The sequence below is a fragment of the Athene cunicularia genome (genome assembly GCF_003259725.1).
Source record: "Athene cunicularia isolate RWA chromosome 3 unlocalized genomic scaffold, athCun1 chr3_part1, whole genome shotgun sequence".
Taxonomy (NCBI): Eukaryota; Metazoa; Chordata; class Aves; order Strigiformes; family Strigidae; genus Athene; species Athene cunicularia.
The window spans coordinates 39,857,811-39,882,766 of record NW_020799097.1 but is presented as its reverse complement, the minus strand read 5'-3'; the positions used below and the strand labels follow the sequence as shown (position 1 = coordinate 39,882,766).

The window sequence follows — 24,956 nt, the reverse complement described above, 5'->3', positions numbered from 1 at the left end:
TAACTGCAGAATAGCTGCTGTGTTTCACCCCAGATGTAATCCAGTTACGGATGAACGACCAACTGTTTTTATCTAGGGTTCAATTATTTCACTATTGATATTGGAGTGAGTTTTTCCATTGAATTAAAAAGAAGGATTGAGTTTATGATCTATGAAGTACTTCTAGAATAAACTTTACCGGAAAGATGAAGATAGCGTAACAAAGAATAAACATAGAGAGAAAAGATACTACTGCATCCTAAAGAAAGGCAGGATTCCTGTAACCTCAGTGACCTAATCCTGACACTCCTGTTCAGTGCCCATATTTGAAAGAAATTGCATTATTGCACCTTAGTGAATTGCAGCATATCAGCTGAGCCATGGTAATTGTCCCCTGTGTATTGTCATAGTCCAGCCTGTCCAAGCATCAGGATGATGGTTAGATTAACTCTTTTTCTATTGTGTTTGCAAGAATTCCTGTTTACAGTCTCTCTCGATCTCTTCTCATCACATCAGTAGTTACTTTCTATAAAAAAAGACACACAAAAATTCCAACACAAAACCCAAAACAATAACCAACTACTTATTAAATCAGCTAAACAAGAGAGTACTTTATTGTTTATCTCTGCTGAAACACAGCAGTTGAACTGAAAAGCCCTCACATTATGTGTGCTTAAAAAAGGTAGACCCACTTCCTAGCACTTCTGTATAGTTTCAGGTTTACTAAGATGATGGTCTCACATCAGCAGTGCAAAGTGGAGTCCTTTGATCATATAACACTACCTTGTATTTTTCCTAAACTGTGATGATACTCATAGAAAATAAAACAACAGGGGCTTAAGCACATCAACTGCATTTCCAAATGACCTACAAGTCAAATGACCTTATCAGAAGAGAACGTGGAGGATATTTAATTGCTGTGTGCAATATCTCAGTTATATTACAGAGAAGACTGTTTTCAAACAGTAGAGATTCTTTTTCCCAAAATGTCTGACTTTATTTTTTAAGAAATATTCTTAAAACCCCCCAAACCAACTCTGAGCCTTATTTAAATGTCACAAATACTAACTGAAAATGTCTACACAGTGCCAGATTTGTGGTAGCTTCCAAAACCAGAATTTCTTACATGTCCATGCTTCCTATTAGTTTTTTAATTAGCCAGTGCAATTCCCTTAATTTTATCTGAATCAGACATGCTAAAACCAAACTATAAGCAAGGCTTTGGTTTTATTGGCTTTGAATGAATATCTTAATGGGTCAATTCAATACCATTTCAAAGCACAGAATAGTATCAATTTTATATAGAACCTTTAAGTATTGGAAAGAATCAAGAATTTTACTCATCTTCTAAGAGAGAAATAGTTATAAAGGCTTGGTTCTTAAAAAAAAAGTAGTGCGAAGTAAACATGAACTCTTCATTGGTAGCAAGACTATATTTGTTTTTTATTATATCCATGATTAAGTAGACCACATGGGGGGGGGCGGGGAACCAAACAAACAGTGTTTAGGCAAAGTTCTGTTTAGCTTGGGCATTGTCAAGTAATAAAAAATGGGAGATAAAGTACAATACATTCAAGGACAGCAGGGGCTTGAAATCTTGACAGCGGGGGCTTCGAATCTTGGATACATTGGTAATTGCACATCAACATCTAGATATAGATACCATGACTACAGGCAAGTGAATGTTTTCCTTTTGTTAGATGTGATGTTGGCCTTTTGGTTTGTAAATTAAAGAGCTGTGGGGGCAGGGGCCGGGGCAGGTCAGAGGGTGCTGCAACTGGTTCAAAATAATGTGATGTTCTTGATTTGTTCTCCTATAGCTGTGTTGTCTGTCAGAATATTTTACCCTTTTTGTAAGGCAGTCTTCCTCACTCTTTTGCTTTGAAAAAAAATTGGTGACTGAAAAATCACAAAAGTTAATTGAATCTGTTAAGATTGGATCTGCTGAGATCTATAGAACTGATGTGATAGTTTGTTTGGCCCATGTTTTGTTGCTACCTCCTCTCTTTCCACTCCCCTGTTTGTGATTCATGAATTGATGGCTTGGGCTGTGAGCTCTATGCCTTCTCACCTGTCTGCAGAATGCCCGTTACCAAAGAGCACAAACTTGTTCTTACATGTGCCATTTGTCACAGAAAGGGAGCTTTACAAATAGTACCCTGGCCATAAAAATAAGTCCCAGTTTCCTCTAGCCTCAAAGGATCACAGTCAAGATAGGGGCTGCATTGCTGCACAGTGAACACAGTTGAGCACAGTGGAGTTATGAGGCAGAATGCAGATGATGTCGCACAGCAATTACAGAACAAATAAGGACAAGATGTTGCAAATAGATGCAAAGATGCAGAGTGTTGGGATGACAGCAGGAGGAGTGCAGGTTTGAATATATTAACTGCATTTATGGCTGTACTGTTGTTAAAGGAAGCGTGTGCTTTGAAGTTGCTTATATTTTATGGAATGTAAGAGTTGCAAATGAAAGTAAAGGAGTAATTTGTTAAGCTCTTACCTTCAGGCATTCAGGTGTTACCACAGTAGGTCTTGCTAGTTCTGAAGAAATGTAGGGGCAGGGTTGTGCAAACTAATCAAGAGAGGATGTTATGTGTAGAAAGAACAGCGTGGTGGCATGGGAAGGGGAAGAAGCACAAATATTACCATGGTAGAATACGCATGCACAACTGCCACCATTGGCACTGCAATGGAAATGGGTGGATAGACATTAGGTACTAATCTGTAAGGATTTATGCAGTATTGCTTATGTGAGGATATTTAAAATCTTTTTGTAACACTTCAGTTTTTAAAAGCTGTTTTCAAAGTAAGGCTTTGAATCTCTTCTCTATTTATACTCTGGTACACTGAACATAATGTTGTACCTTCCACAATTAATACTAAGGATGCACTTGGAATTTCTAATGTTGGATTTCAAAAATGAACTCAGCCTCATCTTTTTATAAGTTCAAGTGGCAGCCTTGGGCAATCTCCATCTGTCAGATAATGATTCCACTTTAGCTACACATTTCTCCAGATTTTAAAAGCTTTGCCTCATATCCTAAAATTATCTATATGCTTGCAAAACAGAATGTAAATGTAGCCTTGTATGTTTTATAGACCCTGTTCCTTTTTCTTGAACTAGCTACCACTTTATAGCAGTCTTTCCAGTTGCTTATGTCAGCTATTGTAATGATTATCCACTCTGTTAAAGATCCATTTCTATCTATAAGGGAGATCAAGAAAATCTCCCAAAGAGCATACACCTCTCAAATTTTCTTATCTCCCATGCACTTCCCTGCCCTATTTTACATTTGGGTAGATATTCCTATTTGGCCATGTAGCTTAGATGTCTTACTACTTGTGAATATTGAAACTGAAGGCTGATCCCATCCCCAGATAAACAACTGTGAGGTGTGAGAATCCAAGAGAGGAGTGAGAGAAGCAGGCAGTGGAAAAGAATTCTTGTGTGTCAGAAAGCTGGCTTTGGCTCTTCCAGGGAACAGATAGTTAGTATCCCATGGCAGGTCTTGAAAAGCACAGAGAGGCCCAGGAGAGCTAGTTGATCATGAGGGACAGCCTCCTCAAAATGCACAGGGACATACACACTTTTCCAGAGTGCTGGAAGACAAGCAGGTATGGCAGACAGCTGGTTTGCTTGAATGATAAATCCCTGAATCTGCTCACACAAGCATTGAAGTGTATGGAAGGTGTAAACAGGGACAGACCTCTGTGGAGAGCATAAAAACAGTCTTTGGATGAAGAGGGAAGGAATTAGGAAGGCCAAAACTCAGCTGAAGATAGTGAAGGGCTTCTATAGGTACCTTTGTAACAAAAGGAAGACTGAGGAAAATGATATGCTGCTGGTGCAGCAGGAGATGTAGTGAAAAAAGATACAAGGGAGGGCTGAGGTATGCAGTGCTGCCTTTGCTTTGGTCTCGACTGGCAAGGTCTACTCTCAGGTCTCTGAGGTCCCTGAACCTCATGGTGGAGCATCAGGAAATGAATTGCTCCCAACAGGTGAGGAAGTTCAAGTTAGTGACTACTTAAGCAAATTGCACCTCAGGGTACTGGGGGGCAAAGCTTTGAAATTGGGGCAACAGTTAGCCCTTATGCCAAAGACGGCCAACTGATACCTGAGCTGTGAGTGGAGCAAGTGAATCTTTTCCTCTGTTCAGCATTTGCAAGACTGCATCTGGAGTGCTCTGTCTAGTCTTGGGCTCCCTAATATGAAAAGGCTATTGATGCACTGGAGCAAGTCCGGTGGAGGGTAACCAAGACAGTGAGGAGATTGAAGAACATGGTGTGAAAAGAGAGGCTGAGAGAATTGGGTTCAGGCTGAGGAAGAGAAGGCTACGTAATACTTTATAGCTGTCCACTGCTTCCTAATGGCAGGTTATAGAGAAGATGGAGCCAGGCCACTCAGGGATGTGTCTTGAAAGAATGAAAAGCAAAGGACACAAACTGTAGAAAGACAGGAGGAGAAACTGTGTGAGAAAACTCCAACACTGTAGTAGGCTGCCAAGTTTTAGAGTCTCCATCTTGGGAGATACTCAGAAGTTGACTGGATATGGCCTTGAGCAACCTTATAAAACTTGGAAGCTGACCCCGTCTTGAGCATGAGGCAGATGACATGTAAAGGTCCTTTCCAATCAGAGCTATTGTATGATTGCCTGTAAATCAGATGTTAAGTATTTTGCAAGTAATATGGAACTGTTAGACATTTCATTACTAAATACTTTACAACATTTCTGTTTTCCTTTCTTCATGCTTTCTTTAGTGCATATAAAGATTTTTTAGAATACTTACTGTACCTGTTTAATTTACAAATTGTGGGATTGTCCTTTTAGAGAAGATTTTGAGTTGCAAAATAAAATAACATATTTTTTATAAAGAGGAATTTGACATGGTTCTTTGATATATGCTGTACAGGTTTGCCAGATGAATAATTTTACAACTGTCTAAATAGGGCAAATGTTCATCTTTTTGCTATAGCTTGAACAATAAATAGACTGCTCTCAGACTGACTGAAATTCAGCTGTGAACCTCTTTTTCTTTTGTACCAGTATAAATTAACTTTTTTTAATAATAGGAGTTGTTATTGTTCTTGAACATCCTGTTCAAAGTGATTTTAATGGATTTTATAAATTGATATGAGGTTCTTTGAAATGCATTTTTGCATGTAGTAACTATTTGGTCTCCTTCAGACAGAGGGAGTATTTGTTAGAATTTGTGAGTATGCCATAAATGATACCTTAATTCAGAACAGTTTTTCCTGCATTAATTGCCTACAGTATGAATTAATATTCAGTTCTTCGGGTTTTGTTTTTTTTAGTTTGTTTCTTAATGAGATTTTTATTGTCTCTTTTCTTGAGTTTACAGATTGGTATGTTTAAAACTGTTGGGAAAAGAGCATTAGTATAAAATTATTAGGGATCTCAGTACTAAGTGTTTTTTCATTATGTTTGAAGTTAAAGAAACATGTATTTAAGGGGAAAAAAACCTCAGCTCAGATGATGACTTCCTTGCATGCTGTGGTATATTTCAAAGAAGAACAGTGAGAACTAAGAGTGGAAAAAATTATCGCCATGGCAGAGTGGAACAAACAGACCAAACAGCCAAAGATATTGTATGTATTTTGTACTCTTCATCGGTCTTACTCTGAACATTTTATTATTTAATTTTCTGATAGTACCAAACTCACAAATCATGAAAGAACAGGTATAAGTACTAAATAATGAATATATTAAAGATAAAAATAATTCATTACAGTCGAAAGTCCAAGAGTACTGTTTAGTTTGTTTTGATACCATCAGAATGTTTTGAAATTGATTTAGGAATTAGAAACTCAGCTTGTTGTGTCTTCCTGAATTCACAATACTTTGGAATCAGCAAAACATGTCAACAAAATAAATGACCCTGATGCAGGTTGTTTGCATTTCTGCCATGACAGTGTTATCAATATGGTATGCATACAGCTGTGGGCTTCTGAAACACTGGGAGATTATCAGCAGTTTCACTTTCCCTGTTTCATAGTCAAGAGAAACTCTTGGTACATGCGCTTATCTTACAACCTCAGAGACATTAGAAAATAAACCTACATAATTAATTTTTAGAATAATTATCCAGTGTCTCTGGTTTTGTAGGGATTCAAGTTGTGATGATTGTTTTTAAAAAAATAATAATTACAAATTTTCTTACAATTACCATTTTAAGGGACATTGGCATTCTGAGGAAATTGGATTTTTAGTATCAGTTACTTTAATGATTTAGGATCTGCCACAGGCTTGGTAATTCATGCTTGCCATCTTTTTGGCTACCATCCAGCTTGCAGTTTTTTTCTGGGAAAAAGATGCTTATCCTATTGTAGAAAGACATTAAAATGAGTGAGGCTATAGGTGCATGTATCTGAGACACCAATTTACATAATCAAGGCCTGATGAGTCAATGGTAATAACGAATCTGTGTTGTTCACTTATCTAAGCAATAGGGAATGGAGCTTGTGTTCATACTGCACTTTGACAGGGAATATCTAGTGCTTTGTAAAAAGCCTTTAATAGTTTTCAGTAGAGATTTTGTTCTATCTGACAACAGATGTAAGCATGTCATCCTACTAGAGGATCTTAAAATGGTGAAAATTCCTTATTTTCATACACTTTTTATGCTTTCTTGCTTTTTACAAAGCAGTCATGACAGTGTGAAGAACAAACAGACTTTTTACTGAATTCTATTCTGAAATTGACTTCAAGGCTTTTATCTTAAACACATGGAAGATACGTTCATTCACAGGATCTGCTTTTTTTTTTTTTTAGCATCGTTGTATATGTGAGAAATAAGCCTTTATTTTAACTTTAAAACCCAGATTTTCAAGGTTGTAAGCTTGGAATATGAAATGAATCACTTATTTTTAATTTATAGATACATATATATATATATATATAGATATATAGATATATATATATATACACACACCTATGTGTATATACACACTTACCGGTGACAGCTGCTGCCTTATGTTGTAAAATTAAAACCACAAAAAGGTAAAAGAATTCCTTTGGCTGTTAAGAATCATACCAAAACTCTCCTCTTTTCCTCCTCATGGTTACATATGGGAACCCTATCCTCCTTTTGTCATACTTCTTAATTTTGAAGATGGTGCATTTTATTAGATCTGACTTGGCTGTTTCCAATTCTCAGCTCTTTTCATACATTTCTTAATGGAACATTCTTCTCTTTTTTTTTTTTTTTTTTTTCCCCCTGCTTAAGCAACATGATTTTCAATGCCTTGGTTTCATGGTTTCAAGCTAGATTATGGACTGGTTCTGCATCTGTACTCTACCAGCTGGCAAAAGTTGTGTATGGCTAGTGGAGAAACAAATGTCAGCGTGTTGGTCTGCTTTATAAGTAGAATAATTTTTTAATTACCTAACTGCAAAATTTATATACGTGGAGATACAGAAGTGTGTGAAAAATTGAGGGGTTTAGAGACAATTCTAATGTTCTTGAAAGTTTAAAAGCATCCTTATTCAAATGCTGGTCATCCTATCTATTGTCAGACCTCTCAGTCTCTGAGAGATACGACAATAAGAAGTTTTATGTTGCACAGTTTTAATGAGGCTGCTATTGCATACTCACCAAAGTCAATGCATATATGTGTATCAGTTTTCAAGATGGGAAAAATGAAGAGAAAACTTGCTTAGGGCAGCATGGTGTGTTAGTAAGAAAAGGACAGTCCTCAGCTGTACCCAGCAGATGGCATTTTTCCCCCTTATAAAAACTAAATATTTTCAAAGCTATAATCTTTGGCTATTTCCATGTTTAAAGCATTTTTTTTTTTCAGAAAGTATTAAAAGATTGCGCTGTGAGCAAATATTTATCAGGGGATTATAAAGGAAATATAATGTGTATATCACTAATGACAGGATAGAGAAGATTGGAATGAGGAGAATGAAACAGGGTAGTGAACTTGATTTAATTTTATTTTTTTCCACTTCAAGTCTGCAAGTCAAACCCATCGTCTTTCACAGATGTTTACAAAAGCACTTCGCTCTTTTGGTGAATGTTAAAGCATCAAATCTCAAATGCTCAATTTTTAAAATCTTTTTATGCAGGAGTGAAAAATTCTGCTTGAAAGTAGATATTCTTGTGGTAGATCACTGAATTTGGGGAGTAGGGCAGGGATAAATGGACTCAAAAGTGACTGGATATCTCCTGATGAAGGCTCTGCACTATTCTCTCTCCTCCAGAAGGGAAAATTTGCTATGGGCATGGTTAACCCTTCCCAGCTACTGTATTAGTAACATTTCTAACTTATTAATTTGTGATGATAATGATCTGTACACAGTTCTGATTCAGGACTCGCTGTTTTTCGTTCTGCTCTAATTCAAGAAGAGAAGCAGAAATGACTCTCAAGTCTCATTGAGCAAGATGTTTGTGCTTAGTTTCTGCACAATACTTACTTGTAAAAACCTTCATACATCATTTAGGTATTAAGAAAATTGTGTTTTAAAAGATGAATTGCATATTATGATAAACTAATGTTTTGGTTTATAGAACAGAGAATGGTATGGCATGCAAATGCTTTCTTCCAGGTGAGATGGGTCATAAATACAGCTTGTTTTAACAGTAGAAGTATTAAAGTTCAGTTATTTGAATTATGTCACTAAAACTAGATACTCAAAACTGGTAATATTCCTCTGTTAATCATATAATAAAACAGTGGTAATTTCTCTGTTTGTTTACTTAGTTTTTCTGTTACATTAAAAATAAGAGAAAGCTATTACACAACTTAAATTTTTTTATATGTATTGTATACCAATTGTTTCTTTGTAATATTCAGAGACATGCACTATAGAGGAATTTTCCAAGTGCCTTCTGAAGATGATGCTCTACCTTTTTTGGAGATAAAATTAAGATTGTTTGATGTTATTTGGCTGGCAAGTTTTTGTGGTTTGTTAGAGCCTGTATCAGCAAAAGGCACACCTATAGCCAGCCAGTCTGTGGCAAGAGGTGTGTCCAACGTTTTACACTTGTAAACCACTTTTGAGTAAAAATAAATTGGTCCCACACATTTAAAGCATGACATAGCCTATAACAATTACTTTAAAAACTTACATTGTTGACAGGTTTACTAGACAAGCCTGAGGAAGAGAAATGAACCCTAACTAGTGCAGAAAAGAACTAATACTGAAATGATACAGCTTTCTCTGTTCTGTTGTTTTCTGTTGGATAGGGTGAGGGTCGTTAATTTCCCGAAGGATTGTGTATAGCATTTGGACCAAATGTTTGTGTTTGTCCCTGCAAGTTGTGTTATGAAACTGGTGATTCTTTTTAAATGAAAGTTGCATACAGAAAGATTGTTAATTCAGAACATAAAGATCCTATAGATATAGACTTCGCAGTTACTTCTCTGTTTACCACCGTTTTTTAAGCAGTGCAGTCTAGTTATGTGCCCTTGTTTAATGCAGAAGATGTATCTCTGTTATTGTTCAACCTAAATTATTCCTTTGATTCACTAAATTTGAATTCAAATTAATTTCTTTCAAGACAAAGTGCATATATTTTTCTGACAAAAACAGAGATGGATATGACAAGAAGGCAAAAATGTAGTGATAATTTAAAGTCAATTCTTCTCATGTAATAGCTTCAGGATCACAAATACTTTTTTTAAACAAAATTAACTTTAAAAAAAAATTGAATAGGTTTCTGAAGCTCTAAAACTCATCCTGAGGGGGCCTGCAAAGACAGAAATACAGAAGTTGTGGAATTATGTTAGCAGTGAAAAAGGATGAATTGGTGGAAGAAGTTGGGTGGAGGAAACCTTAATTCTAGAGAGCTTCTTTCTCTACCCTAATTTTAGATAATCTGTTGTTTATTTACTGGTAGCTAGGGCAGCTTTCTGCTCAGGTTTGCTGTACTTAAACAAAACGAACAACAAAACCACCCTCCACCCCCAAATTCTGTGGTTCTGTAGATACCAACTGGTCTTCTGTATAAGAAAGAACTACTGATAAGCTTAGATGATGGTGGGTTTTACTAAAAACTGATTAATGGAAAAAGGATAATTTATAGTGAGGAGAATAACCATTGTTTCAACTGCAGAGAAAAAATACTAGCTTGAATCTACAGAACTGGCTGGGATATTGAGACAGTTGCAGAAAATCTATTTGTGCCATGTCTGCAAGCTTGCGAATGTTGGGTAAGAAATAGTTTTGCAATTCTCACAAACTCTGTTCTATGAGTTTGCACCCTCCTTCCTCACTCAGACTTCTTTAGCCTGGGTATCCTCATAAAAACTAAATGAACAAAAATTCTCTAGCTTGTCTGAAAACCCTTCTTCCTGCATTCTGGTCCTAAGGAGAACAATTGTCTTTTTCTTTCTTCTAGTTTTCAAATGTCAAATACAATAATTACATTCTATCTTATCTTTGAGTGATTTAAACATGAATGAAGTGCCTGTTTGCTGACTGATAATAAATTTTCTTTGCCATAAATAACAAGGTGGTGTTGAAAGTAGCTTTCAAAAAAGGAATGGCCTATTTAATTTTTAAACAGGTAAAGGATTTCTCTGAAAGAACAACTAAAACTTGATTTTGTAGCATTTATATTAATTGTTGTGTGATGTTATTTTACTGGTTCAGGAAAGTAAGTGTGTGCATATAAAATAAACCTAGAGTTAACTCTCTTCCTGTGCATTTTAAATCAATCATGGATAAGTCTTTCAATGTAAGTGCAGATATGAAGAATTAAAACAATAATCTGAATTTGAAACTAAATGCATTAGACAAGAAATGTAGAATTGTAGGAACTGTCAAAGTAATCCCATTGTCACTAGTCTGTGCATGTAAAATGTATCAGAGAAACGTTAAGGTTACAGCTTAGCATCCAAAAGAAATTGAATTCCTCCAAAAAGACTCAACCCCATGGGCTGTGCATTACTTGTGCTGGGACAGGTAGATCTGGAGCACAGATCTGTAGTAGTTCAGTAAACTTCGACCACTCATAAATTGCATTTCTTTTTAAGAAACCAGGTGGTAAAAAAAGATATGAGACAGTTCGTTGTTGGGTTTCCTAGCTGGTGTAAAACCTGACAGCAGGGATGTGTTAAGATGTGGGTTTCTAGTCATCTATTATGTGCTCTACTACTTTGTTCTTTTCTCTTATTTGTCTTCTTATCTTCTGTGATAACTGCTCCCAGATAGATTCAAATTTGTGTTCCTGCTGAAGTTTTATTCATTCTCCTTTCCTTCTCTCACATATATTTCCATGTGAGTCTTCAGGGGTTGGTTTCCCAGTAAAGGTGATTATTTTTTATTTGCTGTCAGTTGCTGCTCCAGAATGATTAAAGTCCTGGTTAAAATGGATAGGATTTCTATGAAATAGCTGAACTGCATTCTGGTATGCTTATTGATAAACCTTCTCTCTCTGATGATCCAAAGATGTAGGTGTGACTGCATATATAGGAAAAAGTAATAACTTGTGTTATTTCGTTATACTTATGTATTTAAAAAATAGCCAAAGTTTGAGACATCAAAGTCTTTCCTCATCCTTGAGATGAACTTGCATGCTCCAGTCCATGTTTTTACCAGGTATATCACTTGGTCTAAGAAAAACTACTTTTTCCTAGAGACTTTGTCTTACCTTAAATCAGACCTGAAATAAGTTCACAGGGAAAATCAAAATATACTGAACCATGGTGCGCTAATTCTTTTAACAGGCTTATTTTGGCAAGGGTAAATTATAGTCCAAAAGGACATGCAAAATTGCTTGGAGTAAAAAATGATGTCTTGGAGGCATATTGAAAAAAAGGAAAAAACTGCCTGCTTTACTGTACATTTGATAATTAATCACTTAATAATTTATGTTACATCAATCTTCTCAGAAACAGATGAAAGAAGAGACAGAGCAGGTCATCCTGATACTAGTTAAATCAGTAGTTATCAGCCAGGCACTGGAAATAAGTAATTTTTTTGTCCTATGCAGTTAGCATTTAATCATAATTGCTTTTTCACTTGTGCCCTGTGTAATAAAAATTCCTTATTCAGGACAGTAAATGAAAAGATGCTCTCTTTCTGTAATAACACTACAGCAATTTTTATGAAGAATTCAATTTTTTTCCCCCACAGTTTATAGAAAAGATATATTTTAACAATTTGCTCATCACCCAGGCCTCGGCTTCTTTGACTTCTTAAAGAGGGTGTCACAAAATAGGTTAATAATTTCAAGTCGAGTCTAAAAAGCTGACATTGGAAAAGAAGAGGCTGGGAATATTGATAGCATATGAAGAGCTTGCACAATGTTTATATTGCACCAAAAATTCTGTAGAAGGAGCTCCCTAAGATAATGATGCTTCCTGGTCCTCTTCCTCAGCCCTTGTGCAGGCAAGTGGGTCTGGTGCTGCATGGGTCTTCTTGGGGTGTTTGTGAACTCAAATGTGACAGTACCCCAAATGCCTGGGAAGAAGGAACCCTAGCTAGTTCCCTGTGTGCTTTCAGTACCTGCCTCAGGTTTATGTTGCTGTGGAGATCATGGCAGCTCAGGAGAAACTGGAACTGGAACAGTCATTCTCAACCTGGGAGCTGTTGCTGTGTTGCAAATACTGCACGTAGAGCAGAGGCATCTCAGAATTTTTTTGTTCCTAATTTGTTTGCTTGCTCCCTCTGTTTCTTAGCATCATCCAGGTTGCCATCATCCCAGCACATTCCCATTCCTCTCTTGGTGGCTCAAGGTTCCCCTCTCTTGATTTGGGAATCAGCATAAATGGTGCTAAAGTTCGGAGAAAGAAAAAGGGTGAAGAAATGTATTGGACAGAGATAGTTATCTTAAAAAGCCTGAACAAAACCAAAAGAAAATCAAGGGGCAGCTGAGTGTTAAAATCAGAAGGAGAGAAAGGAGTTACTGGAGGTGTGGCAGTTTTGAAGCAAGACAGAGTATCTTGACAGCAGAGCAGTGATTTTCCTTATAGAGAAAGGAGCCTGGGTAAGGACGCTGATTGTTCGAGCAGAGCAATACACCAGAAAGACAGGGCAGCTTTGCTGCAAATGCCTTCTAGATTACAGATGCAATAATCAGTATTACAGTGTTGGGAGCTGGTATTACAAGGTACCAGTCCTTTCTTTTGCCATCTATGAAAGTATTTCAGCTGCATTTCTTAATACTTCAGAGTGCAGAATACTTAATTCTGTGCTCATTACTACCTGAAGATTTTCTGTAAAAGAAATTTTATTTTAAAGTTCCTATCATGAATATGTTGAGGGCCATAATTTTATAATGAACAGAGAGCAAAATCTTGCACCATCTGTGCAGGTTTCAGAAAGAAGAATGAAGCATTCAGTAGAGTTCGTGAAGTCTTTGACAGCCTTCCTACCTTATTTTGGGTGTTTGTAGCAGTTGGGTGTTCATGTATTCTGCTGATGGCACTTGTGTCTAGGTAGATGGCAGCTGGGGCTGTATCACATACAATTCCAGACAAACAATTGGTGGTTTGTTACGGGCTTCACTTTGGGATTGCAATCTGTATAGTCACCCATGAACCCTTCCTAAATGGTTTGTAGACTGTAATTCAATCATTTCTTTGGTTCTACGTGATTAATTAATAAAGTATTTGTTTTGAATAAATCATTAAAGTGGGTGGGAAACAGGAAGAAAAATCAGTTGGAGTGGCCTGGCAGTGCACATATGGCTGAGAGTGCTCTTTCATGATGCCTTCCCATGGAGGGTCTTTAATAAGGTGGGAATTTCCATATTGATTATATCTCTCATCCATGTAGACAAGTATATTTTATATTCTTTAGTATTTTATTTTAAAGGCAAATTGTTAGTTGTTAGTCTTCTAGATATTTTTATTATGCTCCTGTGTGTTTAGTCCACGTTTCTTTTGCGCACCAGGGCAGTGTCATTGAGCTCCAGTCTAATTACGTGTTTTGTGATGAAGTATTTATCAGATCTGAATTCACCATCAGTTGGCATAATTCAATCATCCTTTATTCTTTTGTTATGAGAAATGAAATATGGATCACCTGATCAGTCTCTGGTTTGCCCTGCATTATAAAAAGTGTACTGGTACCAACTGATTTGCTCAGGATACCTTATGCTGTGCTTCAGAACAGTTCACAATGTTTTCTTTGAAAAGCTTTGGCATGCATAATATAATTTTTTAATATATGCTAGAGTCACCTCTATGGGATCTAGAAGTGCCTTTTCTGTTTTGCAGAGGAATTCTTTCTAAATTTGGCCAACCTGGAAGAGTGGCCTGTTTTCTTTTACTTGGAAGTGCTAGCTGCCAAAGTCTGCCACCAGTGGTGCGGCATGCAGGGCACTGGGAAAACCAGAAAACTGTTGGAGCAGCTGTGCTGACAAATGAAGGGCAGAGTGGTGGAGATTATAGCCAGATGAGACCACCCCATCCCACCTTTCCTGCCAGTTCTTTGTCATGGTTTTTCTGCAGTAACGACCTGTGTTAAAATTGCTATTTCAACTTCCAGCTCTGCTCTGATGATTTAGAACACTTGTGATGGACAGAAGTTTGGGTTCAGTTTTTTTATTTTAAAAATTGAAAGACTGAGGATGAAGGAATGACAGAACCCCATATGGAAAGAAAGTTCAGTGAGCTTCAAAGGCAAAGCCTTTGAATATTTAGAAAAGAACAGGGTTGTAGTTGCCCGATTAATATACGTTATGATACATTCCTTAATTAAATGGGTAACTGCCTTTCCCTAATACATACACAGAGGAGTACATAACTTTCACTGCAGAGGAGAGTAATGCTAAGTTTGTAAGGGTGTTTATAAATATGGCATCAGCTTCCTTTCAAAGTGATGAACTTTGTAATCTAGCTAAAGCTAAAGTTGCCAGCCTCTGCTTCATCAGCAGACTTTCTCTGTTCATTACTTTTTCAGATTACTAATAAATATATTAAACAGTCTGTTACATAAATTGAATGATCACTTGGCCTTTGTCAAGATGAAAACTGACCATTTATTCTGCTGGTTCAGTCTCTTAATCAGGGTTTGATCTGTAACAGTAAGTAGCCTCTTCCATATAAAAGTATTTACTGCCTAGTTTTGTATTTTAAAAATAAATTACTGTGGAAGACTGTAACAGAAGCCTTCTGGCAGTCTGAATCGATTATGTCAGTGTGGTGCCTCTCCTGTCCCCCATTCCTTCTTAAGCACTCTTTCATTAAAATGATCAAAAGAGAGGCAGATGCAGCCACAGTGTGAATGCAGGGGATGTGCAATCTCCTAAGTAGCACTGCCGTGCGTGGCCAAGGTGGGCATGCTCAACAGTGCTGTGGTAAAGGGTAGGACTTCCAAGAAGTCTGCAGAAATTACTCTATTTAGGTGTTAAAGATTGACATGGGGTGTTTTTTAATAGCAATTCAGACTCTCCATATTAAGAAATGTCAGAAATCTTGATTATGTTGCATCAGGGTTTGGTGATTTATTTCACTTTTAATTATCGATGTATCCCCAGAGCTTTATTAGTACCTATATTTCTGCAGGCATTTCATTTTGGTAACTACAAAAAGAGTGTTCCTGACTAGGTGCCTTTATTTTTTCAGTGGGTACAAACAAATCCACTAGCTTGTCAGCAGTCTCCCTGCCTTCCTTAGTTTCTCCTTGTATTTCCACATGATTGAGTGAATCTACTGATTTTTTTTTTACTAGTTTTGTTTTATGGATATACTTGAGATTTTTTTGCCATTATTTAATTTATTTCTTCTGTATCTTATTTGCTGTTAGAAATCTATTTTTCTTAAGTAGCTCCCTTAAAATGTCTTTGCCTTTAAAACATCTGTAATTAGACTTATTTTATTGAAGTCTCCTGGTATAAAGCTTCGCGTTGTAGTGTCAATTCTTCTGTTAATTCTGGGGGTTGAATTTGCCTGGTATTGTGGTCTTTGCTATATTTTAAAACATGGCCAAGGTGAAAGGACCCTATGGGGCCCTAGACTAGAACATGGATTTACAGTGAGTCTGCTGCAGGGCTGTGTGAGTGCTCTTGCTATGTCATATGTGGATAAACCTGGGCAGAATTGCAGCACAGCCTGTGTCAGGCAGGACCTTCAGCAAATTGGGAATAATTTCTAACTCCTGTCCTATATTTCAGTGAGATGAAAGGGATGATATTCAGAAAGAAAAATTGACGTTTACTGTCAGAAATAGATTCTAATAGTGAAATCTCTCAGACTACGTAATAATGTCCCAAAGGAAAAGGCAAGCAGCCTCATTTTTCAGATAATTTATGGGCCAGCCTGTCCAAATTGCTCATTATACTACAGGGAATAATACTCCATTGGTGGAGAAATGAGCATGATTATTTAATGGGTACTTTTTGTTTCTACTTACTTTTACTTTTTACTTTTTATGGATAAGTTATTTGTAAATGTAGTCAAAATGCTTCTTTATGTGATTTGCCTGCAAGCCAGTGCCTGGACAAACATTAAAATATTATCAGCGCTAACATAAACACAGCAAACAAAAGGAAGTACTTTTGGAAACATCTGATGTTGTAGTTTTATTTATAAAGTGCAAGAATGTTTCTTTAAAAATCTCCCTGTCTCTAGGAAAGCATTCATGCTCACCCACACCCCCCCCCAAAAAAAAAACCAAACAGCAGTCAAACTTATTCAAAAATAATGCATATTAAACCCTCTTAACTCAAGGTAAACCTTTATATTGGTCAGTTTTTGACTATAATCTAGGAACACTTGCAGACCATGACCTTAAATATGAGGTCCCTTTGTTTTGAAGTTTTGAGCTCTCTGAATGTAATTTTTATTGGGTTGGTATATAACAGTCATGATGTTATTTCAGGGTTCAGTTACTTCCTAGATTCCTATTATCAGTAGCCAATGACAGGCAGTGATTTACTGTAGGGAGTGACATAATTCAGTGAAGCTTTTCAAGTATTACGCATAGGGGCTTTTCTTACGAACGGTAATTAGCACATAACATCGATATTTTTTCCCCAGTTGCATGTGTTTTAGAAAGCAGCATGCTTATTAATATGACTAATAACACACAGTTGAAGTACTATTGTGGGAGGTCTGAGGGTGTTGAAGTCTTTAGTTTGTACTATCCACTGCGTTTTTCTCCATGAATATTACTTAGAATACAAGTTTTATGTTAATTGCTGTCACCATTAACTTGGCTTGAGCTCTTCAGCAAATTCAGAATTCACTGAATGAAAAGGTTTTGCTTACATTTTTGTGGTGCTTTTTATTGCAGAGAGGAATTTGGCATTGTAAAATTGTTTACAGTATTTTTTAACACTGAATTGTACCCCTTTTCAACCTCTTTCCCCTCTTGAGTTCAAATCCAGGGTTTTTTGCATCTTTACTACGTGCTGTGCATAGTATCTCTTCCAGTTCCCTCATAGCATTTTTCAGTTTGTGCTCTAATTTGAGGAATAATGTCCTAAATCAGATACACAGTCTATTTGCCTACTCTTTACCGTGATGATTATACTAGAATAGCTTATATATGTCCATGAAAAAGTTTTCTTGCATGACTGATGAGTAAAAAATTTTGTTAGAATATTTTCATAACCTGGAAAAGTAGTTTGATAAATGCAGTGTAGAAAGCAGGAGAGCACTCTTCTGTCTTGCCTGTGAAGCCCCTGCTTTACCATTGTCAGTATTCTGTGTGCAAGGTTCACTACTGCTTCTATGAATTCTCAAATTCTTTGGCTCTTTTAGAACAAAACAAAATGCATGTTGTTTGCATTCCATATATGCATGTCAGTTTAAATTCACAAGATTATCTGTGCACTGGTGTTAGTCTTTTCCAGAATTTGTATAGAATCCTTTTATATACTTTTATATTTTATAATATGTAATGTAATATTTTTGCCATGTTACTCTTGTATTAGTGAAATAAATTAATGAAATAATTAATTATATTGATAAAAATTGCATGTAGGAAGTTAATTCTTTTGACCCTAACATCAATTTTCATAATTCTCTATTTATGCTTTTCTGATTTTCTTGTTGCTTTTTCTTTCAATTCCATATTCGTAGAGAATGTGTAATTAGAGTTGAAAAGCATTGGGGAATGATTATCATAAGCAAGAAGCAAAATGTAATGTCACTGTAGGAGAATTCAGAATTCAAGTTATGATTCAAGAGACTACTTAAAAAACTGCTTTTTTTTCCTTGGTTAAGCTATTGCAGCACAGTGCACAGTTTTCCCTCACAGTATAAGTGAACACAGGGTAAATACGGAATATTATATTCTTCAGATGACATCAGCACCATCGTGTGTGTATGGTGTCCTTTCTGTTGTGCTGTGATGCTTTGTTTGTGCTCAAGTCATCTTGTGCAATAATTACACACTGGGATAATTTCTTTACATAATGTAATTTAAAAAAATTTGTGCATAACTGTTACTTTTATCTTCAAAGGCATATGGGAAAGCTGTTCAAATAATGTTTGAAAATACAGCTATTGAACTTACAGAGGTGTTGCTTCTGTTCTTGGGGCTGTTGTTTGTGGATGTAACTTATAAGTAATTTCTGCCTATAATGTACAAAAGCATTCAGAGCAATTTTTAGAGATAATAAAAAGCATATACAGAACATAACAGTGGAATCCTTTGTATATACTTATCACACAAAAGGTATATTTTAAAAATAAATGTAAGAACATTCAGACCATAACTAATACTAAACCCTGTTATATAGTTATTTTTAATATGGGACTTTAGAATGTGAGTGTGGTCACATTGATTTCCTGAAGATTTTATCTGACTGTCCAGTTTATATTTTAAGCAGGTTGTAGCCTTATTCATCCACTAATGCATATGCTAAGATGTTCTTAGCAATAGAGATACAGATGTGCAGAAGGGTCAGTGTCAGGATTGTTCTTTCAGTTTTGCTTCATATTTATTCCAGTCTTGATACATGTCTTCTCAGGATTGGAATCAGTTCACCAGCAACCTCTGTGAAGACTGCAAATAATTTTCCGCAGCATATGAAGGATGAAGTTGTTAGGTCAGATCCCAGCCCTGTTGTAGCTACTTGTTGGCTGCTTCTGACTGTAAAATTGAAGTAGTCCATACATCTTAATCCCATTGTCTCATCAGTGAAATTGGTATTCCTGTGTAATCTTACCTGCTAGGGTGAAATCCCTTCCATGCAGACACCAAGGGTGTTTCAGGTATTAGTCCACTGTTAAGATCAACTAGAAAAAACCCTGTCTGATCTGGAGAGAGTTCTTTCAGGTTGGAGAACAGACCACAGCAGGAGCTGGTCCTTGTCACTTGCTGAAAGCAGTCAATTCCATCTACACCATCCTTAGAAGTACAGACAGATACACACAGCTGCCAAGCTGAGTTTTGACAGTTTCTGCAGTCTTGCGTACATGCACTCAAGTACTTCTCTGGTTATGCAATATAACAACATCATCTTGTTACATCTAACAGAGCTTTGGTGGCAGGCTATAGCACTTACCAAGCTTTTTAAAAACAAACTCACTCATCTAGAGTTGGTCTTTCTGGTGGTTGCAAGAGCTAGTGAAAAAGAGGCAGGCAAGTCAAGAATCAATCCAGAAATACAGAAGAATCTAGTGATTTATGTGGAATGACAAACTATTCTTCAGCAACTATGTATGTCAAGTTAAATTTTAGGATTGCCTAATACTGCAAGATCCTATTTGATAAATTGTCATCAGTTCTGGGATTTTGGTGAGTGTTCTCGTGGAAATTTAAGGAAAAAGCTACATGTTCTGTTTCAGAGAGGTAGTGAATAACTGAAGCATTACTGTAGGCAGCTCTGCATGCCTCCCACTGCCTGTAAAAAAACAGACGTCTCAAGACCATGTTTGTTGGTTATTTTCCTTTGACACATTCCATCTTTCCAATGCCATTTTCCTGACCCGTTTGCAGCCTTTCTACTGCACACATTGTATTTGTCACTCCATACTCCCTGCTTTCCAAGCCTGTCTGACCTCTCCGCTGTTGCCTAGAGCTGCAAGTCTCAGTCTGTGTTCCTGCACGATACGCCACCGGTCTTGCAACAGAGCTGCTGCCTCGCACAGGAGCAAGTTACCGCGTTCAGCTAATCTGCAGTAACTTGCTCCTGTGAGAGGTAGCGGCTCCTGGCTCACCCTGCTCCTTTCTTTCTCTGCATGCTCCTTTCTGTAAACCTCCTTCCATAGTCTGCACATCAGCACTGGAAACTCGATAGCCTGGAGGGAAATGCCCAACTAGTTTGTGTATGAGCTGGTCAGAAGTTATGTTTTCAGCTCCACAGTTTGCATGGCCCTCTTTGATAGTCCAAGCGGACTTGCAAGGCAGCCCTTGGAGTCTGAAAGGGTCAGCGTTTGGGGTTCAAATCAAGTTGAAGTTGTGTTCTCATGGTATACAAGTCACAGAGGAACTATTTGATGCCTGCTTTCTGCCTTCACAAAGTACTACTTAACAGCTGGAGCATTGGTGTGTTGGTCAGCTGTGCCTGAATCTGTTGAGAATATCTTGAAATACTCACCTTCTTCTTAACAGACAGCTCTTAATGAGTTACCAGGAACAGACTGTGTGTGGAGAAGAGGAAATGATCAGGCTTCCTTGTAATGGTCTGCTCTCATGAAGTCCATAGCCAAGGGTTGCTCTACTTCCCATGGCCAAAGGTGGTAGGAAGGGTTAAATGGTACTGGGACTGTCTCAGTCCCCAAAGCAAAGGTCAGTTGTGCTTGGCGAGGGTGAGCTCAGTGATAAATCAGCCTCTGCTGCTCCTGTAACCCTAATCTACCCATCTTCTCCAGCCCAGAGCTCTGTCCTGATTCTTTCCAACCAGAGGGCTGCTTTATCACTCCTTTATACCTCTCTCATCCCTCTTGTGTTCCACATTCCCTGTCATCTCATGCTGTCTTATTCCAAGTTTCCTTTCACCCAGACCCTTAATCCTGTCCTGTATTTGTTTGCATTTACCCCCTTTACATCACTGTGCAACCACATTTTTTGGATCACTGTGCCTGGCCATGCCCACTACAGCTGCTCACTACGGTCAGCTTCCCCCACAAGCAGCAGTGTCTGGCTCGTGCAGCTCAGATCTTGAAAGCATTGGGTATGTTTTACATCCCAGAAAAGGCCAAGCCTCTCTGAAGGAAGATGATAGGGAATTAGGTGGTAAGTAAGTATATGGCAACATTTACTTGGTACTGGAAAGGCCTTTAAGACCTTGACATTATACTGGCAAAAGTCAGAAATGGTTTGTCATGACACTTTCAGGTTTTTTATGCTGTTTGCATGAAACATATCATACAGCCCTAGTAGGCACTCCGGGCTAGAAGTCTACTCATTTGGATGTATAGGACAGGAGTGCAGGGAGAGTAATGTTATGTATGGATAGCACATCTTAAATAACCACTGCTCCTTGGAGTGATGTTTCTTTCCTTCTACTTAAAAAAAAAAAAAAAAAAAAAAGAGGGGGGGAATTGTGTTGATAATGTATTGAGTAGAAGAGACTACAATAAAATACACAGAAATCTATAAGCTAATATGATTAGTTGAGGCAACTTTGTATATTGCTACATATTTTCAAGTAAAAGTGAATACGTTTTGAAGTGCCAGTAGGCGTTTGCATTTTTGATTATTGTTTCTTATAATGTTAAGGTAATTATTTTAATGTGAAATTCAACTATGATATTTGCATTGTGAAATGGTCACCACTGTTGCATAGATAGGTATTGATTTTGGCCAAATACAGGTGATGCCCAGCTCTTAGCAGGGTTAGGTGTTGAGTATCGCTCTTGGCATTTTGAGAATAGAACTGTGTAAATGTGAAATTAGGTGAGAAATAGAAGACTGACATCTTAAAAGAGAGCACTGGCATAAGGAAACATAGAAGTGTTTATAGCCAAACCTGCCTACCATTGGAAAGTCTTCAAAGGCAAAGGGTAATTAGTTGAGAACATTAGAAGACAATATCTGGGTCAATTTAGACATGTTGAAGTTTATGGTATAAAATTAATTTTAGTATGATAAAGAACAACTACAAGAAAGGCTATGTGTAATTTGAACTCTGTGATTGGTGAAGATATTAAGAAGACTTATCTTAATGGTAATTTAGAGATAAGTTGTGCTGAGTTCCTGTGGCTGAGATTTGCACATGATCCTCTATTGATCTACCCCTCTCGTCGGTGGCCATGGTTTTTTGATCCAGCTGCTGGTGGCTGCTGTGGGGGTGGTAACACTCTTGTAGCAGTGTGGGCTATCCAGAGCCTCAGCTGTGACTCTTGCCACAGTCTGCTTACCTCTCCAGACTCTTCTCTGTGAGCTCAGTCTCTGAAATATGGAGAGGATGCTGATGAGAGACCTTGAAGTAAAAGAGTTTATACTAGTCACGAGATTCAGAATTTTTTAATTGCTCAGACCATTTCGGGATGGAAAACCGGAGTCTTTCAGGATATTAAATTATGATTATATTGGTTTTCTCATTTCAACCTCATCAAGTGGTTGTATGGAAAACTGACTGATTTTGCATCTTGGTGATGTAATTTTGAACTTCAGGACTCAAGAGGAATATGAAAACTAGAGAAATTGAGAGTGCAACCTTTTATTTAAACAAGAGAGAGTTACAAATAACTTCCTATTCCCTAAAAATTTTGCTAACATTGCAGTGAGTTAACACTGCCTGTTTTGAAGTGTCATGTGAATGCAAATAATAATGTCAAATACTTCTCAGCTGAGACAGTGAAAAGTGAATAAATAGTAAATAAGCTTGTGCTGTGTTGATATCAGTCTTGTTAAGGAAGCCAATTTGTGCAGTTAATTTGCAGGTTTTGGGTGTATATCAGTGATAGCAAGTTAAACAGTGTAGACAGTTTTAAATACTGTGTGGTCTCCTGGAAAGACCAGTCTTAATGTTCCCTAGATGTTAATTACTTCTAAGTAAAGCCATCCTAAAGACTCACATTTTTAACGATCCTAACCTTTTTATCCAGTAAAGAAAACAATGTGAAAATTAACCATGTGGGAATAATCACCCTGTATGTCTTTTTAAGAGTACTTTATTTGCTTTAAGGTGCCCCTCTCTCAAATATGGTGACATACCCTGAATCCTTTTTACAAATTCTCTTTTAACCTTTTTTCACTAATTACTTCCTATATGTTTCTTTTCATTCAGAAAACCATTAATTATTTTGTGAGCTTGCTTTATAGTCTTAGGAGAAGTTTTGATCAATATGCTGGCTTTTTCAGCTCCAGATATCAGAGTTCTGAATAAATTTTACTTACTGTGACTGAAAATGAATTTGATATGCTTATCATGACTTCCATGTACTACAGAACCATTGCAAAATGGTACAGGTCTTCCTGATGGATCCTTGCTGTCTTTCCTTCCTTTGGGTATTTCTGTCAGAGCCCAGGAAATTTTTATATACCATATCTAATTACAGAAGCATTTTTTGCAAACAATACGCAGTTTAACACCACTTCTTACTTAACTGTTTTACATATGTGAATGGTTTGACTTTGTCATTTTGCTGAGTTGCACCAATTCTTGCTGTTGGTGAACCAGTTTAAGGTCATACATCTATCTATCTATCTATCTATCTATCTATCTATCTATCTATCTCATACTGTTATCTGGGAAGAATCAAAATCATGCTAAGATGTGTACATTCTGTGAGGTCAAAACAGTTTACTGTCACCTAAGTTTCTCTTTTTTGTTAAAAAAACAGGCCTGGTGATTGTGAGAAGTTAGTTGGAAATTAGAGCTGGTTTATATAGAGAAAAAACGTAACACAGTATGGATTAAAATTCTGTATATACACCTAGAAACATAAGAGACACCTCAGTGTCAGACAAGCAGAATGACACCTACATTCGTACTTATTTCTGGTTATTTATTTAATTCTTATGTGAGGCTGTATTGCTAAAGGGAATAGGATGCAAAATTGAAGGAAAATAGAAAATAGCAAACACCTAATGGAAACTTGGAGCTACTGAAGAGAGTATGATGGGTTTTGAATGTCCCTTTTAAACAAAACAGAAACTCTTTCAAGGGTTTGTCATTAAAAAATTCTCCTTATTATGGGGTACCTGTACTTCAGCTTTTGGACCCTCTAAACTGGAATGCCCACTGTGCCTTTGCTTAGGAAGAGGAACGTAATGATTGTCCAGTTTGAACAGCACAGTGCTCTGCTACTGTTTTTGCTCACCAATGATACTCATGTCTGCTTGTTCATAGCAGCAGCACCCTGATGTTCCTCTGGGATTTGGAGTTTATGTAGTAATAACACTGACTTGCATAGTATCTGCAGAAATGAAACTCTTTTCCAGAGGTACCAACAGTAATTTGAGTCAACTTATCCCACTGTCCCTCTGGATCTTGGTGGTGTATGCAACGACTTCATAATAAAGAGTTGGAGAGAACAGCAGGCACAAACTGCATCTGGGGCTCTTTTTATTTAGGAAGCCATTAGACAATATTGCAGAGATTTTCTGTTACTTCTCTACTTGTAGTAATGTCGTTTTTGTATTACTGTGCATACTTTTAATTTCCCCTAATCTGTTTTAACTCGTGCCTGCTGCTCTGAATGGGTGTTTACTAGTCTTGCTGTCCCTTTGTATCTAATGGTCTCTAATAAATAGCAGAGACACATACCTGCTGTTCTTCTGTGTCACTGAGCAACATCCATCACAAAGAAGCCTGTAAAATTATGTTGTTGAAGAGCTGGTTGCACCATAAACACAAATTACCAGAGTGCATCCATCTTTAATGAACGTCTTGCCTTTTTTTGTAGTGGTTCAAATAGAATTGTGTAATCAGATTTGCAAAGGTAGCTCTTGCTGTCATAATGAAGCTTGTTACCCTGCTAGGGTTCAGTAACAACTACTGGAGATGCAGAAAAACTTATGGATGTAAAGTGATCTCTTAAAAGATTTTTTTCATTTTTTTAGGCTACTCACCCAGAATGTTGGTCTTCTTTATGTTGGAAACTTTGACAGACCTTTTGCACAAATTAAGGTATGATTAATAAGTTGGGGGGGGGG

General features: G+C 37.1%; 1 protein-coding gene across 1 annotated transcript in view; it reads left to right on the top strand.

The window, feature by feature from the left end:
- The window catches only part of RNGTT (RNA guanylyltransferase and 5'-phosphatase), a 185,898-nt gene that overhangs the window by 123,836 nt on the left and 37,106 nt on the right, over positions 1–24,956 (top strand). Inside the window, exon 13 of the mRNA XM_026845915.1 lies at positions 24,864–24,930. Within this exon, the coding sequence (XP_026701716.1) occupies positions 24,864–24,930 (67 nt within the window). The remainder of the gene's footprint in view (positions 1–24,863; positions 24,931–24,956) is intronic.